At 34.4% G+C, this 18,546-nt stretch overlaps 1 protein-coding gene and 1 long non-coding RNA gene across 2 annotated transcripts; both read left to right on the plus strand.

The window, feature by feature from the left end:
• The first annotated feature begins 6,713 nt into the window (after window positions 1–6,713).
• On the plus strand, window positions 6,714–8,606 carry LOC128551258 (uncharacterized). Its single transcript, XR_008368744.1, has 3 exons — window positions 6,714–7,026; window positions 7,819–7,875; window positions 8,481–8,606. It is a non-coding gene; the product is annotated as an uncharacterized LOC128551258 (long non-coding RNA).
• A 615-nt stretch (window positions 8,607–9,221) lies between these two features.
• On the plus strand, window positions 9,222–16,158 carry LOC128550965 (uncharacterized). The gene is made up of 8 exons (XM_053531166.1): window positions 9,222–9,328; window positions 10,039–10,128; window positions 12,243–12,552; window positions 13,186–13,468; window positions 14,379–14,615; window positions 14,981–15,057; window positions 15,255–15,361; window positions 16,155–16,158. The coding sequence occupies exons 2-8, from the start codon at window positions 10,076–10,078 to the stop codon at window positions 16,156–16,158; spliced, it is 1,071 nt and encodes a 356-aa protein (XP_053387141.1). The 5' UTR covers window positions 9,222–9,328; window positions 10,039–10,075.
• The last annotated feature ends 2,388 nt before the right edge of the window (window positions 16,159–18,546 follow it).

Below are 18,546 nucleotides of genomic sequence, written 5' to 3' on the forward strand. Positions count from 1 at the left end.
TTTCACATTCTTCTTGTTTCATTTTTGTAAGAAACATGTTATATTTAACAAATAATCAAGGCCATCTATTCATCTAATTTACCACGTTTCAGAGTTCAGATTTGTAGGCATTAAACCACGAGGGCCTTAGCGTGAGTGGTTAAATACCGAAGCATCTGAACGATGAACCATGGTAAATTAGACGATAAATAACAAGAAGGTCATGATTGTTTTCATTCTGACATGCTCATTGACATTATTTAATGCGGCAATTTGACATCATAATTGCTCTCTTACCAGTCCTTGCGTCGACCATTGTTTATCGCAGAATATACAGAGCTTGAATTCCTTCTTTGTTTAACTGGAAATCAAATCGAGTCATGTTAGAATTGTAGTTATATGTGTATATAACTGTATAATTATTATGCTTCCTGAAGGAAAAGTATATTATAAGTCACCAGTTTGTCATGGTAATATAAATATATTTGGGGAACGTTTAGATGAAATGCTCTTTGTTATGGTTACAATTGTGTGATGATAATTTAAATGTATATGTTGCTTCATAATTGTATGTTGATAATTTAAATGTATATTTTGCTTCATATGTATATTTCTAGACTGGTTCAATGTGTGTGAGTTGTATTGTCATCATGTTTGTAAATATATGTTCAAAATGTACAAATAAGCATTTCTAAATCTTCACACTATTAATCACATTTAATCACATGCTGTGATTTGATTGTGACAGAAAATACCTAAAATATCTTAGCGTTTTCCACGCAAACGTAAATGTTTATTTTTCAGCTTTAGTTTTGGACTTTTAAAAAAAAAAATGCTACAGCTATTGTCATGGCCTGTATCACAAAAGTCATTGAAACTTAAAATCTGTATCATCCTCTGCATGTGTGTAGCTATCCCAATTACTCTGATTTGTTTTTAACCAAACACGTTCTCGAACATCATCAAATCATAGGAAGAAAGTTTTTTTTACATGAAAATTTAACAGCATATAAAATATTTATATTATTCTACAAAACCATTATCAATTTACTCAATATGCATTGAATTCCAGAAAGGGACTGCATGAATGTGCCACATTTCTAGACAGTACATGCAGCGCCTTTAAAAACTCACCATTTTTAAAAAGCTGTTACATGTTTTTGTTTTGATACATTTGGAACATCATGTGAGCCGTGCCAGGAGAAAACCAATATAGTATTCCCGCAGTCCGGTCAGGCTTCATGCTGTTAGCTTTTAAAGCCTATTGGAATTAGAGAAACTGTTAGCGAACAGCATGGATCCTGACCAGACTGCACGGATGTGCGGGCTGGTCTGGATCCATGCTGATCGCAAACCCACTATGTTGGTTTTCCCATGGCAGGCTCATGTGAGTATTTAAACTTTACATAACTAGGTAAAACATAGTTTTTTACAATTATTTACATTTATTTCTTTACAAATGGCATTTTTATTTAAAGGGGGACAACCCATTTAGAATATTTTAAAATATATATTCAACTCTGTGGGACAGAACAGTAAAACATGTATTTGACAGAAAAGTTGTGTCTCACGATGCTGTTCATTTTCTAAAAAAATCTTTTGTTTTGTGATATACTGCTAAACCTTAATTATAGTTTTACAATTAAGCAGGTTTCATTTCACATGTGTATCGTGATAAACATCCATTGACAAGTTACGTAACCCTTTAGTCTATATAAAAGTGATCAAATTAACTTTTTTCCCTTTATTTATTTTCTAATCAGTATTAGAGATTGGCCTTGGCATTTTGTGCATAAAGATAAGAAGATATTGCTGAGCCCTAGGCAAACATTAATCCAAATTCATGTTTTTATGCTTTTAGGATTGTAAGCAAGAAAAATGTGTTTTATATACTATTAATTAACATATCAATGCAGGTTTTATACATGTTAACAAATATCGCAGTTATGTTTATATATATGTATATATAATTATTTTACCAAACATTTATACATAGAAATAAATATATATAAAAAGTATTTGTCTTCAGTTCCTTAGTGCAGATCGGTATGTTTGAATTATGTGGTCTGAACAAAAGGCGGAACTGCTTATCCAATGATGATAATTATAAGAGAATGTCACTGACATATTGTTGCCATGACTTAGACATACATCTTAATGAAAGTTGAAATCCCATGTGTCCAGTTTAAGTTGCTGAACTAACTTTATTCAGGTTGAAGACATTTATTTCTTGCCTAATTAGCGGGAAAAGTAACATTTATGCGAGCTAACGCTCGGTTTTCCATTCCACACTGTCTCTCGCGTAGGGAAAACCCGTCTTACACAGGCAGGCATGTAAGATCCTTATATTCTCCTTAATTGATAAAATGGATGGAGGATATTGCATCTAGTCATACCTGTATATATGAGCCGTGCCATGAGAAAACCAACATAGTGAGTTTGCGACCAGCATGGATCCAGAACAGCCCGCGCATCCGCGCAGTTTGGTCAAGATCCATGCTGTTCGCTAACAGTTTCTTCAGTTTCAATAGGCATTAAAAGCGAACAGCATGGATCCTGACCAGACTGAGAGGATGCGCAGGCTGGTCTGGATCCATGCTGGTCACAAACCCACTATGTTGGTTTTCTCATGGCACGGCTCAATTTTATAACAGTAAAATCAATTCTACAAATCACTGTTCTGACATCACAACTATTACGTCATGGCGGCATAGCGGAGCGCTGGAAAAGAAACCGATTGAAAACGGGCAAATATGTAATGCATGCCATCAAGGATGTACTTTAAAATCCTTTATAACGTGTTAGAATCGAAACAAATGTAATATATCTCATTTATTGATTTGCTCTTGAATAAATCATTGCTTGTCGTTCAGATGCGTATTATTATATCACTCGGGCTACGCCCTCGTGATATAATTCCTTCGCATCTGAACTCCAAGCAATGATTTATTCAACGACAAATCACTGGATGGGATATATTATTTCTTAATTCTTATATGGCTACCAATGCTTTAACCATCACAACGATGTTATGTTGACGTCACGTCAACGTGATATTTAGCACCATGTACGCATCAAGAAATAGCGCTTTCAAATTTCATGAAATATTTAACTTAATAACGTTTTTTTAAACGAAATGTCACTTTGCATAAATGTTTTATTTCACAAATGTGAAATTATTACGCCCGACGTATAACCGCCCATCGTGTATAAATAGTGATAATGCACTGTTTTGCTATACATTATTTCTTAAATAAGACTAAAATTAAAAAAAATATACACATGAGTTGTTATTATGTTTGCGGGTTTCCCTTAAATCATCTATGAAAATACTCAAATTTGCGTCGTTAATGAAGTCCTGTTCTTTCGTTCAAAGAACGTATATTATGTATCATGATGGCTGCCATGGGTGTGCCTTTCTGACTGCGCTAAGATAAAATCTACTCCGTAATATCACGATCACTTTAACTGGAGCAAAGCGCTAGAAAAGATGTCAGTCGACGGCCTGGAAAGCTCAGTCAGAAGTGGGTCGATTCCCGGGATTGATAAACTAAAATTACTAACAGTCTTTTGGATGAGATCGAGGCCCCATGCATGGGTACTAAACGCGCAAAAAAGCGTGACCTTAAAATGGTCAGCACATCCACATTTCGATACTCTATACACATTGATTTTTTACGGTCTTCTGTACTGATTATAGAGGCACCACAAATTAAAATAGGCTAACTATATTATATTATTTTGTATTTCCATGATGGTAATTTTACATGATTTGCATGAAAAAAAAATGAGATATACAAGAATTCAGTTTCAAATTGACAGTCAAGACAATGTGTTTGAATTTATGTCTTAACATTTTATTGAATTAATGTAGTAATATATACGCACATGAGTGTATTTAGTTAAATTTCAATTTCAATCACACTACGTCTCTACAGTGATAGACAATTTTTCATCTACATTCTTAAACTGAGAAGAGATTGACTGAATAACTTTGCAGATGAAGTTGTGAAACCGCATTTGGGCCAAAAATTTAGGGTAGGTCGGGATACCGGAAAGAAACAATTTTTTTTACGCCTACATTACCTGTTTTATAAGAATGATTTTCATTAAGTTTTCGTGGGCGAAAAACTAGACCACTAGGTGTTAATGGGTCATTAAAATTGAACACAATAGGTAGAGTATCGACATGTGTATGTGTTGAACATTTCAAGGTGATGCTGAAATAAAAATATATTCCCACATATAGGTCTCGCCAGTGTATGTAGAGGATATTTGTTTGTTTTGAGTGAATATGGAATAAAATCTAGATCTATATCTCACCGAGATGTGAAAAAATATCAAATATTTTCACGCGCTACGCGCCCGTGAAAATATGAAAATTTTCTTATTCAAGGTGAGATATATTGCATATTCACGAGAAAACAAACAAATTTTCTTTTTATGTAATGCTTAATTACGTTGAGATGTGTATAGATTTTGCAACAATTTTTAATAGTCTGGTGGGATATAAAAATATTTAACTGACAATACAGGATTTCATTAGTTAGCATAAATAAAAGTCTCATACTTTCGAAATACATGTATAATATACAGAGTTGTACACGAAGAATATACGGGAAATATACGACCCGTATTTTCGAAATATACAAATTATTTAAATCCCGTATTTCTGGCATATACGGATAATATACGGAGTTGTATATGAAGCATATACAGGAAATATACATCCCGTATTTTTGAAATATACAAATTATCTACATCCCGTATTTCTGGCATATACGGAAAATATACGGAGTTGTATACGAAGCATATACGGGAAATATACGTCCCGTATTTTTGAAATATACAAATTATCTACATACCGTATATCCGGCATATACATGAAATATACGGAGTTGTATACGAAGCATATACAGGAAATATATGTCCCGTATTTTTGAAATATACAAACTATCTACATCCCGTATATTCGGCATATACGTGAAATATACGGAGTTGTATACGAAGCATATACGGGAAATATACATCCCGTATTTTTGAAATATACAAATTATCTACATCCCGTATATTCGGCATATACGTGAAATATCCGGAGTTGTATACGAAGCATATACGGGGAATTTACGTCCCGTATTTTTGAAATATACCAATTATCTACATCCCGTATATCCGGCATGTACGTGAAATATACGGAGTTGTATACGAAGCATATACGGAAAATATACGTCCCGTATTTTTGAAATATACAGATTATCTACATCCCGTATATCCGACATATACGTGAAATATACGGAGTTGTATACGAAGAATGTACGGGAAATATACGTCCCGTATTTTCGAAATATACATATTGTTTCAATCCCGTATTTCCAGAATATACAGAAAATATACGGGGTTGTATACGAAACATATACGGGAAATATACGTCCCGTAATTTCCAAATATACAAATTATTTATATCCCGTATTTCCGGAATATACTGGAAATATAAGGGGTTTGTATACGAAACATATACGGGAAATATTCATCCCGTATTTTCTAAATATACGACTTAATTTTCTCCGTACACCAGACATATACGGGAAATATACGCTGCTGTATACGAACAGAATTACCCTTTTTTAAATTCCCGTATTTCAGTAATATACGGAATACCGTATATCAAGAATTCCGTATTTCATAGTATACGGAAATCCGTATTTTATTAGTATACGGACTTTCAAATATACGAGCCCCGTACACGTCCGTATTTTAGGTTTCCCGTAATTCTTCCCGTATACGGGTAATATACGGAATCCCGTACACTCCCGTATATTAACCCTTTTTTCGCAGTGAACATGACTTTTTGATAGGGCCTGTTTTGCCTGTTGCGGCCATCTAGAGAGTATTCTTCATACGCATGTGATTTGGTTCAAAATGGTGGAAAAAAGAGCCCGTCAACCCAATGTTTACTGTGGCTGAAATTTTTTCTCTCGGATAGTTCTGTTGAGTTCAGGTATTTTTATAGGGGTTGGAATGCATGCAAAATTGCTATAGTGTCCAGTGCCTATATAGAACATATAGTAAAAATAACTGTGGTCTTAGGCCTGATATGTACCACTTTGGACACCTTATGTACCACATTTATGATACATAGTGATGATCATTTTTGTATTAATTTGATGAAAATGTTACATCTTATTTTACTTGAAATGTTTTTTACTAAATTTAAAAGTTAATTTTCATAAATAATAAGGTAAATGGTATTAACATTTAACTCTTTCCCATAAAAATGTGAACAACATTCTATGGACTTTAGCTGATTAAATCAAGGTTGTTTTCACAGGTAATTATCACATATTCACAGTGCTACACAATGAGATACAATTACTATATAATATATAGGTGGTACACTAAGTGTCAAAGTGGTACATAAAGTGACTGGTACATAAGGTGTCGCACCCTTACGAACACTGTCGGTCTAGAAATAGAGATATATTTACCCAAACACCCCAAAAGCTTGGTTTGTGGGCTGTTTGTAAATTTAATTAAAAAAAATCATTTATGATGTTGCATATTGTGAATACTAGTACTTGGGTTTGAGTTTCTCAAATGAACCCACTTTAAACAATAGACAAGCCTTTTGTCGCTGAGTGCCTGCTTTTTATTTTGTACTGACATGTGCAGTCACCGCAGTTTGACCTGTCACAATAATAAAACAAACTGTGTATGTCGGATAAGTTTGACTATTTGAACATATACATTGGTTTACAGGCAACAAGATATAATTATTACAGATGTTTGGCATCTTTATTTATCAATCATGCCTTTTTTAGATTGACTTTCCCTTCCCAGATATTCAAACTGAAAAAAGTGTTTATCTACTGCTTCAGTTGAAATGGTTAAAAATATATTACATATATTCTAGCATGTCAATGTTGTTTACAGATGTATGAACGGTTATTATTTCTTTCATAGGTACAGAGAGTTAACAACAGTCAAGAGAAAAAAGCTGACGATTCCAGAAAGAATAGCTGACTCATCTGCATCTGATTCCAATCATGGGTAATCTATTATTCTCATAAAAATGTGCACGTTCAAACTTTATAATGCCTGCTAGTAATGACCGCGACATTCAAAAGTTATCACGCTGTCCCAAAACATGCAATTATTTGGACTAAATGCCTACAGCCAACCTAGAAATATATTTTCACCCCTCCATTGACACATGAAAACAAAGGCAGTGTAGGTGGTGATTTTTAGGATTCAATTCTTATACATTTCCACTAAACTGACATGCACAATATAAATATTTGATATACAATAAATCTGTGCTGAAGTTACATATTTATAAAAAAAATCAGCAGCAGGCATAAATTTTGCTTATAATCCATTTGGTTTGAAATTAACAAAACTGAAGTGATTAGTTTCTTTAGAATTACAACATGCATCTTAAAAAGACAGTATTGCTTTCATATTTGTAAAAAAAGGTTTCTGGTAGGGGTATTTTTGTTGTTTGGTAGGGGGAAACAAACAGTACTTTTGTGCCATAAAATTGTGAAGATGAACACTCAATACCAGTATGATCTTTGAATTAATTTCAGCTAGAGCATTAGTTAGGTTTAATTTATTTTTTGCAAAGTTGTGAAGAAAGGTTGAAGCTTATGAGTCACTTTTCAAGTCTGCATACTGGAAAAGCCAGTACTAGTGTCCTTGAGAAGTTACGGTCGCTACGCCAGTTGGATTTGAACATGCAACCTCCTTATTGAGTGACCAACACTAACCTCTACACTACTGCTACATTACATTGCATGCTTGAGGTTATTTAGAAATGAAACTGTGTGTTTTCATTTTCAGTGAAGTAGTTATGTCTGGTGTAGAACTGCTACCTACCACATCTGATTCAGAAATAAGGTATGTTGTATTCAAGGAAAAGGATTTTCAATACTTGATTTTAGGCTTCTGAAAATGTGTGCTTAGAGTACACATGGATGTGTTGGGCACTTCTTGGCTGTGCACCCACCCTCCTGGTCAATTAATTTTCTGAATATTCCAAAAATTGATATCTATTACTCTGATCTCTGTCTCAATATTTGAAGCATATACCATACAGTAGAAGTAGCAGCAAATAGCAGTTATGCCTTTGTTAACAGTGACATCGCCAGGTTTTTAAGATGTTGTTTTTTCGAATAAGCACATTTATCTCACACATATATGAATTATCTAGGGTACTTTTAGCCTAAACAAGGCAATCCACTTATAAAGGATTTAATTTGATCATTGAGTAAAATGAGATTATGGCGCACAGGTGTTTTATTCATAATACTCTGTTCCATAGGAGAGAAAAGTAAGCCTAATGGCCTCTTTATAATAGCATAAAATCCAGATTAAAAGATCCATTGAAATAACCTTCATTTTGCTATTTTACATAATGAAAGAAAGCTTTCAAAGAACGATACACATTTGAATTGCACTTCTAACATGATCTGTGATTATAGTGTGTTTTTCTTTTCTTTCAGTTTGCAAGGGCTTTCTTAAAGAAGAGCAAAAGGACCTGTGTCCACATCAACACCAATTTCTGCACATCCTCGTATAAGTGACAGTGAGTTGTCAGCGGTATCTTCGGTGGAAGCTGAGAGAAAAAGGTTAACAATTAGTTTGAAATTTAGTTTTATTAGCTTGCTTAATCAAAAAAAAAAACAAAGAGAACTCATCAGGATGTTGTATGCATTAGCCTTGGTTAAGGTTTTGTGTGCGATTTGGTACACGTCTCTGTAATCATTGTATGTTTTGTATTGAAAAATTAAATAATGCTTCCTACTTGTCAGTCATGTATAAAGTTATAACCAGGTAAGTGGTTTATAGTCTACAAATAGTCCATCATTCAGATGCTTGAAGTAATCAAGTTCACTGTCTAATTAAGTATCTGAATCTCTTTTTAAAAGAAGCCAGTCTATTAATTTCTATGAAAACTGAGCATTTATCATTATAAGATAAAATGTCTTCTGCTTTTTACTATAAATGGGTATATTTTTGCTTGAAATACAGTTGATGAAATCAAATATCTTGTAAAATCCTGGCATACATATTGAAATTAATATGGTCTATTTGTAACATGCAAATTTCCTTGAACAATTTCTGAATCAGATGTTACAGAAGTAATAGTTTTTCATTCAAGCTTATGCCTGACTTTATGCATTTGTATTGATAATCTCTTTCGTCATGTTGCTCTTATTCACTCAGCAGAATATACTTTATTACAATAATATTTTAATTAAAATCTTTTTCTTTGTAGTAAAAAAACTAGTGTTGATCAGAGAAAAGAAAATCAAGGGAACACAGTACAAAACCGTTCCTTCTCAATAAGGTATATTTATTTGTTTCAAAGAAGAATGGTTTATTGTTTTTATAAAGTCTGTCTGAAGAGTGCTTTCCTGCTTGTCCGCACAAAATTTGTTATTTAAATTTAAGGGCCAACCATTTGATATTTGGGGGTGGGTGGGGAGGGGTGGGGGGTGGGGGTCTGGAAAATTCTGAAGGGATTTGCTAAAGAAAGATTGTCTGGCTTCTGCATATTGAAAAAGATATGGCTCCAAATCACTAAAAAAATTAGGCTCTAGGTCAGATTGTTATAAAGAAAACAGTCCATTCATTACTCTAACAGCGATTTTTTTTTTGTTTGTGTTCTGAAGTGAATAAATATGTCAGATCTTGGACTAAAGGTGTTGTAGCTCAACTGTTGGATATTGATGTTATTTTTTCACTTTTGCTGATTGTCACCCTTTTACCCGAATTGATAATTTCTAACCAGGAAGTAATAAAGTTAAGCCTGTGTTAGTTGCATGTTCTCTAGAGGGTAACTAGGTTCACTTGCACTTTACATGTTATGGCTAGCGCTAGTAGGTTGCCAGATCACCATAGGGTATAAAACTCAGATCTGGCTGATAAAATTTCCAAGATAGAAGAACTTAATTATGCTGCAGTTTTGACCAGTTATCTCGCTGAAGAACGGATTGGTGAAGTCGCAGTAAAATTTTGTTTCCCTATCTTGTAAGCATATCTCAATATTTTTATTAGGTTTTATAATACAGAGGATGAAGAGACTGGATTAACCATGGTGGATGATCCAGATGATGTTACATTTGACCCGGAAATGTCCATAAATTTGTAAGTAAAAGATATGTTGTAAGATCAGAACTTTGATTCTTTGTCTCTGGTTTAGTTTCTGTAACTGCTTAGGCTGTGTACTGTATTTTTGCTCCGCCTTCATCTGTCTGTCCATAAGTCTGTCACCAAAGGTGGATTCTGCCATGACTTACAAGATGTTATAATCATCTTCAACCGAGAGAATTAAAATTATGTGCAGGTCATAACATTTTGTCCATTTGTTAATATTTTACAGCATAAACATCAATGATCCATTTATGCTTTTTATGCCCTCCTTCGAAGAAGGTGGTGTATATTGTTTTGCAGATGTCGGTCGGTCGGTCGGTCGGAATGTAGACCAATCCGTTTCCGGATGATAACTCAAGAACGCTTGGGCCTAAGATCATGAAAGTTGATAGGGAGGTTGGTCATCACTAGCAGATGACTCCTATTGATTTTGAGGTCTGTATGTCAAAGGTCAAGGTCACAGTGACCCTGAATAGTAAAACGGTTTCCGGATGATAACTCAAGAACGCTTGGGCCTAGGATCATGAAAGTTGATAGGGAGCTTGGTCATGACCAGCAGATGACCCCTATTATTTTCAGGTCTGTATGTCAAAGGTCAAGGTCACAGTGACCCTGAATAGTAAAACGGTTTCCGGATGATAACTCAAGAACGCTTAAGCCTAGGATCATGAAAGTTGATAAGGAGGTTTGTCATGACCAGCAGATGACCCCTATTGATTTTGAGGTCAATATTTTAAAGGTCAAGGTCACAGTGACCCTGAACAGTTAAACAGTTTCTGGATGATAACTCAAGAATGCATAGGCCTAGGGTCACAAAAGTTGACAGAAAGGTTTGACATGACCAGCAGATGACCCCTATTGATTTTGAGGTCAGTATGTCAAAGGTCAAGGTCACATTGACCAGGAACAGTAAAATGGTTTCCGGGCAGTAACTCAAGAACGCTTAGGCCTAGTTTCAGAAAAATTGACAGTTAGGTTGGTCATGACCAGCAGATGACCCCTATTGATTTTGAGGTCATTAGGTCAAAGGTCAAGGTCACATTAGCCAGGAACAGTTAAGCAGTTTCTGATTATCTTGTCTAAAACCACAGAGCCTAGGGCTTTGAAATTTAGTATGAATTATCATCTAGTGGTCCTCTACCAAGATGATTCAAATTATTGCCCTGGGATCTGATATGGCCCCGCCCCGGGGGTCACATGGTTTATATAGACTTATATAGGGAAAAGCTTTTAAAATCTTCTTGACAATAACCTACAACATTTAAATTTTGACCATATGTATGGTTTTGAGTGGCAAGATGAACCTTGACATGAGTTGACCTTGACCTTGACCTAGTGACCTACTTTCACATGTCTCAATCTACAGCCTTCAAATTTGGACCACATGCATAGTTTTGTGTACCGAAAAAAACTTTGACATTGACCTAGTGACCTATTTTCACATTTTTGAAGGTACAGGCTTCAAATTTGGACCACATGCATACTTTTGTGCACCGAAATGAACTTTGATCTTGAGATTGACCAAGTGACCTACTTTCACATTTATGATTGTACATACTTCAGATTTGGACTGCCTGCATATTTTTGTGTTCTGAATTGAAAGTTGACATTGATTTTTACCTACTACCTACTTTCACATTTCTCAAGCTACAGCCTCCAAAATTTGAAGCACTTGCATATTTCTTTCTACCGAAATGAACTTTGACTTTGATATTGGTCTAGTGACCTTCTTTAACATTTCTCAAGCCACAGCTTTCAAATTTGGACCACATACACATTATATTGTACCGAAATGAAATTTGACCTTGATTTTGACCTTGAGTAAGTCTTGAAATTTGAAACATTAAAAAATGGCTCAGTGGATGGCACCAATATCACTTTCTAATCTCTTGTTATGTTAAAGGTCAAAGTCAGATTAAAACAGAATGGTAGAACTTTAATTTACAGTGAGCATATAATTTCTGTTCCTTGTGCAATTACTAAATGCATCCGCGGGTGGAGGGGGGAGGCATTTCGTGTTCGACGAGCTCTTGTTCTATCATATTATTATTTTATCATACTGTTTCATACATAAAGTTTTTGAGGATAAATGGCAATTGTTATTATAGGCCAAGACCTGTTGACATGAAGGATGATGAATGTGTTCAGGATGTGAATGTGGAGCAAGAAGTAATTGACATCATTGAAGAAGATACAGAAGACACAGAAAATAGTGAAATAGAATACAGTAGCACAGGAAAAAATAAACTTCTGACATATAGTAATTCAGAGGAAGAAGATGGACTGATATTAGTATCAGAAGCATCTCTGAGAGCTCTAGCTAAAAAGATACCAATAACAGAATGTGAAAATAAAAGTTGTAAAGAAACAGTTTCACTGTCCAGTAGAAAAAATGCATCTGGAATAACTCTCAACTGGGTAATTTTTTTATTGTATAAATTGAAATAATTTTGAGGAGGGCATGAAAGCAGCATTCGTCAAATTATAGATTTCCTATAAAAATGGCATCAGTTTTTTACCTCATCAAGATGAAATGCACAACCCATGTCACTAGGGTCAAGGTCACGTTGCAGGTCAAAGGTCAGGTAGTTTACATTTGTGTATGCTCCATATCTTATTAGTGATGGGCCAAGTACCTGAATTATTTACCTTATCAAGAATGAGTATAGAGTGTATAATCTGTCAAGCTCAACTGAAGGTCAAAGGTCATGATCACAACAATTTACTTTCCCTGTATCAAAACGACATCTGGGGTATTAATTTCCTTTATTGATTGTCTTAGTTGAGTGTGAAAGTGATTAGCAGTGAGTTAGTATGTATAACATACAAAAGTATACATAGAATGTAGTTTTTGTCTTTATGCAATTTGTTAGAAAAAGATATGTGTAGATAGTTTTGAAAGGCGTTCAGATAGCATGCCTTGAAAAAACTCTTTGGAGAACCCTTGTGAGTAGTATGTATTTAGGTTTGATAGTAATGTGTTCAAATGCAGGTACATGGCTGATGTAAAATTTTAAGATGTAGCTTAAAGATGACATTTTAATTTTTCAGATGTGCCCAAAAAGCCACAACAGTTTAACATGGACAAGCCAACCTGTCCTACCAAACGGAGTAATGGTTGGAAATTTCAAAATCTGTGCAGCAATAGTCATGTCTGGAAATAACTATTCCAAAGTTGCCCTTATGGCTAAGTTCATGAGGTTGGGATTTCCTTCCGCCTCCATGTTCGATAGAATTCAGGGCCAGTATATTATACCAGAAGTTGACAGGTACTGGTTGACTATAAAACAATCGACCCAAGAAGAATTGCGTGCCACAAGCATTGTAGTTGCAGGTAAAAAAAGGCTTTTTAAATTGAATATAGTTTATATTATTAAGCTTCTAATAATTGACGTAATGAGTAGAGAAGAAAACTGATTTACATTGAACTCCACCTATCATTTCCTAGTTTCATGATTAGCCAATGGGGCTTTATCCTTTCAAAATTGTATTATTACTATGCTCCCAGATACAAAGTATATAGAAGCTATACTTGAGTGGACCCCGCCTTTCTCTTTGTCTGTCTGCTTATCATATCCTTTCCATAACTTCTAAACAGCAGTAAAGGTTTTTGTGAAACAAGCGTCAGTTATAATCTCATCAAGACGATGTACATAGTCAAAAATTCAGGTCACATGGTCCAAGGTCAAGGTCACACTTAGATAATGGACAAAAAGTTTTACTTTGTTTGCTCTTATTGTCTAAACCAATTGTAAGATTGCTATGAAACTACCTCAGTGCATACAACCTGGGTCACTAAGTCCAAGGTCACACTCATAAGTCAAATATAAATTACATTAATTTGTGTTCTTTTTATTTCCTCTATACAACTATAATCAATTACGTAAAATTCCCATCAACTGTTTGCCACATGAACATGACATGGAGAGTGCACTATCCAGGTCACACTTGAATGTCAAAGCTCATGTTTACAACATAACAAAGGGGCAACTATGCACATCAAATGCCTTCAGTAACAATTCTACTAATCATTCTTTTCAGTAGCTGGTACAGGAAAACATTAAAGGGGATATGGATTTGTTATTTTCTTCTAAAAGTTGTACCAAAAGTGTTGCTTTAGGCTTAGAAATTTTATGGTGAAGTACATGTATATTCAATTTTCAACTACAAGCTATAATATTTTATTATTTATGTTGGGATGTATGTCGGAAATGGTGTTTATGAAACTGCCTTTGTTTATGCAGGGGATGGAAGAATGGACTGTCCTGGCCATTCTGCCAAATACTGCACCTACACTGTCATGAATCAGACAGACAAGAAAATAGTTTCAATGGAAGTAATTGATAAAAGAGAAGTTCAGCTTAAATCCGGACAGTTGGAAGTACGTGGCTTTAGAAAGACTATGGATGATATTAAAGATGCTGGCATAGAGGTGAAGGAGATTGTGACTGATGCACATCCTCAGATCTCATCAATTATGCGTTAGTGTACTTACACATTATTTAGTACCTGTTTGGAATTTACATTAATTAAGGACAAATATGGGTCCCACATTATTTAACTTCATTAATTCATTTTATCCCTAAATGTGTTCGACAGCAAACATGCCTTCTTCCTCCAAGACTGACATCTGTGGGACCATGCTACAGTTCTGACTAAAAATTATCTAATATTTATGTAAAATCCTTGTATTGTAATCTCTGTTACTATCAGTTCTGAAAACCAAAATCCTGTCTCTGATGTTTAGTAAACTTCACAAGAGAAACAATCTAGAGGTGTACAATAATCTCATTTTCTCTGCTCTTTATTTGTTTCACATGATTGCAAGTGTGATTTATTGTTACAGGCAAAGACTTTCCTGATATACGACACAGCTGGGATATGTGGCACGGAGCAAAGAATCTGGGGAAAAAGTTACATGCTGTAAGATATTTTTCAACAACAGTTTTAGCTCATTATAAGTTATACGCATTTTTTACACTAAATTAAGGGTCTTTATAACAAATTCAGTTGCATCTCATAAAATTTCATTCAATTTGATCATATCTTTTTTTTTCATTTGCTCTGTGAAGATATTGCACTACCTGATAATTTAAGGTTAGCTTTTTTCTGTTTTGTAGGCAGCATTGGAAAAGGGAAATAGTCATCTGAAGCCATGGGTTTCAGGACAACAAACCATTTCTTTTACAGCGCTGAAACTTGCAATGGTGACAGAGATGTTTTACAGGTACTATATTTTAACTTTTAGATTTACCCCCATATCAGAAATGCTATTTATAACATCAGGCAATTTTTCTAATGTATGAATAGGGCATAAGGCCACTTCCCTATTAAATTTCTTGAAATCTTGCAGTTTTTCCCAAATTGACTACTGTGAAATCATAAATTTTTTGCATAGCTTTGCTAAATCGGCAAAATTAAATTCCAGTGCAGTAACAGATAACGGCAAATATTTTTACTTCTGAAGTTGAAATTGTTAAATTTATATGCTCATGAAATGGGTGTTTTTGCTGAAACGTCAAAATATACAATATCAGACCCTTGCTGTTGATTAAAATCCCTAAAGATAACATTAGCTGTGCATTTTTAAAAGGAAAAAATAACTTTTCACTGAATCTGTATGTGTCTAACATATTATTTAGCTCTATGTTAGCTTTTTTGATCGTCCCGTGTCCATAGTCGACAACTGTACTGTAACACTTAGAGGTCAAAATTTTGGCCAAATCTTATCAAACTTGGTCACAATTTTGCCCTTATAAAATCTCAGATTATTTTGAAACTGGGTCAAAAACTAGGTCAATAGGGCAGTTGTTAGGAAAACCATGTTAACACTTTAGACCGCATTTTCTTCCTTTCTTCCTCATTTTCATTAAACTGTCATCATATCTGTAAGAAATCTAGGACAAATTAAATACTAGGTTATATTGGTTAGAACTATGTCAGATGTGCGATTCAGGGCCTTCAGGGCCCTCTTTTTACTTTTCAGTCTTCTCATGATTTATTTCAATTCTCATTTATAGATGAAGTTTGTGTCAGTCATGAACCAATCCTTAAATGTACATCGATTGGCATTAGGGGGATGTGAAATAGTCTCGCCAGTCAGAGCCCTTAAATGTTCCCCAAGTATCATTGAATGGTGCTAGTGGGCGTGATAGTTGTTGCGCATTCAATAACCTTTCGTGTACAGGCGCAATAAAACCGAGTCTGCTATTATTTTGCTCGGTTGTATTCCATGCTTTTAAAGGATCGCCATAAAAATTTTAGTTCGCATTGTTCGTCTTTTTAGTTGAAAAAAAAAACATTGCAATTTAACAAGATTTGAAACTATTTAGCCATGCAAAACACTGATATATCTAATAAAAAATCTGACTTTAAAAAGTACTTCCGTTCCTTGCAAATTTGAAATATAGATAAAATATCAGTCATCAGAATTCAATCGAGTTGCAAACTGAGGTTAAAATTTATGCACATAGACTTTAAAGGAAACGGTTATTTTTTAAATAAAAATCGCAAAAAGGCACAACAAAGCAACAACATATATTTTTAATATTGGGATCGAAGGTATAAAATACCGTCAAAGTTTTCTTTTTTTTTTCTTTTTACTATTTTGCTATTATGTTCGCCGCGTAGGTTGCCATGTTAACTTAATCCTTAAATCTTAGAAGGAGTTTTTCCCTTAATAACTGTATACAAAGACTCTTTGTGAACTAAGTATTGCTATACTTGTATATAATTACTTCAGTTAATCATTTTAATTTTGCCCGCGAGCATAATGTTTCTGTCATAATAGGTGGCTTTGCTTTATGCACATCCGTTCTTCTATTACAACCCTGTTTGTCTCCTTGCTGCCATATTTTCTACACATTTACCACGTCTATATCATGTTTTTCTCTTAGTGTCACGATTGATTTTAGTCGGCTGGGTTAAAACACGTATGTACTGCAGTAACTGTGATTTTTAAAACGACATTTTACGTGAATACTCACTGCGAAAAAAGAGTTAATATACGGGAGTGTACGGGATTCCGTATATTACCAATATACGGGAAGAAATACGGGAAAACTAAAATACGGGCGTGTACGGACTTGTATATTTAAAAGTCCGTATACCAATAAAATACGGATTTCCGTATACTATGAAATACGGAATTCTTGATATATGATACCCCGTATATTATTGAAATACGGAAATTTTTAAAATGGGTTATTCTGATCGTATACAACACACACTTTATATTTCCAGTATATGTCTGGTGTACGGGCATAAATTAACCCGTATATTACGGAAATACGGGCCTTATATTTCCCGTATATGTTTCGTATACAACCTCGTATATTTCCCGTATATTCTGGAAATACGGGATATGAATAATTTGTATATTTCGAAAATACGTGACTTATATTTCCCGTATATTGTTCGTATACAACAACGTATATTGCCCGTATATGCCTGAAAATACGGGATTTATATGATTTGTATATTTCGAAAATACGGGACTGATATTTTCCGTATATTCTTTGTATACAACCCCGTATATTTCCCGTATATTCTGGAAATACGGGATATGAATATTTTGTATATTTCAATAATACGGGACTTATATTTCCCGTATATTCTTGGTATACAACACCGTACATTTCCCGTATATTCTGGAAATACGGGATATGAATAATTTGTATATTTCAGAAATACGGGACTTATATTTTTCATATATTCTTCGTATACAACTCCGTATATTTCTCGTATATGCCGGAAATGCGGGATTTAAATAATTTGTATATTTCAAAAAATACGTGACGTATATTTCATGTACATGCTTGGCATACAACTCCGTATATTTGCCGTATGTGTCGGAAATACGAGATTCAGAAATGTGTATATAATCATACTCAGAAATGTTTGGCAAAAATATAAATAATAATAATCTGGTCATTAAAAGGCTAGAACAATAATTAAAAGGAAATTCTGTTCACCAAGTTTTTGCTAGTGGTATATGACACTCTTATGTTAAAATTGCAGCAAAGATTCATGGGTTAAAGTTACATTGCTGTTTTTACATACATTATGATAGAGTTTTTGAAAATCTATATATACTTTGAAATGAAATGTGCATGTTAATTACCTTTATTAAATCACAAGTGTGACCTTAATCTTGAAGCGAGCAACCCGAAACATGTGCTCTGCACGTCGTCTTGATGTTGTTGACATTTATGCCAAGTTTCTTCAAATCTTTCAAGCAGTTCAAGAGTAGTTACAGAGCGGACGCGAAACAATATCATATAACTTTTGACCTCTATGTTTGACCTTGATATTGTTGTTGAGCCATTAAACCGTTGTCTCGATATGGTGAACATTTGTGTCAAGATTTTTTCGAAATCCTTGAAGGGTTCAAGAGTTACAGAGCGGTTACAG

The sequence above is a fragment of the Mercenaria mercenaria genome, chromosome 19, assembly GCF_021730395.1.
Source record: "Mercenaria mercenaria strain notata chromosome 19, MADL_Memer_1, whole genome shotgun sequence".
Taxonomy (NCBI): domain Eukaryota; kingdom Metazoa; phylum Mollusca; class Bivalvia; order Venerida; family Veneridae; genus Mercenaria; species Mercenaria mercenaria.

What these genes read in the sequence shown, in the direction of transcription:
- LOC128550965 (XM_053531166.1), top strand. Translation starts at nt 10,076, where the DNA reads ATGGTGGATGATCCAGATGATGTTACATTTGACCCGGAAATGTCCATA. An exon ending in CCGGAAATGTCCATAAATTT is followed by an intron (nt 10,129 to 12,242) that starts GTAAGTAAAAGA and finishes TTGTTATTATAG; the next exon opens with GCCAAGACCTGTTGACATGA. An exon ending in TGGGGAAAAAGTTACATGCT is followed by an intron (nt 15,058 to 15,254) that starts GTAAGATATTTT and finishes TCTGTTTTGTAG; the next exon opens with GCAGCATTGGAAAAGGGAAA.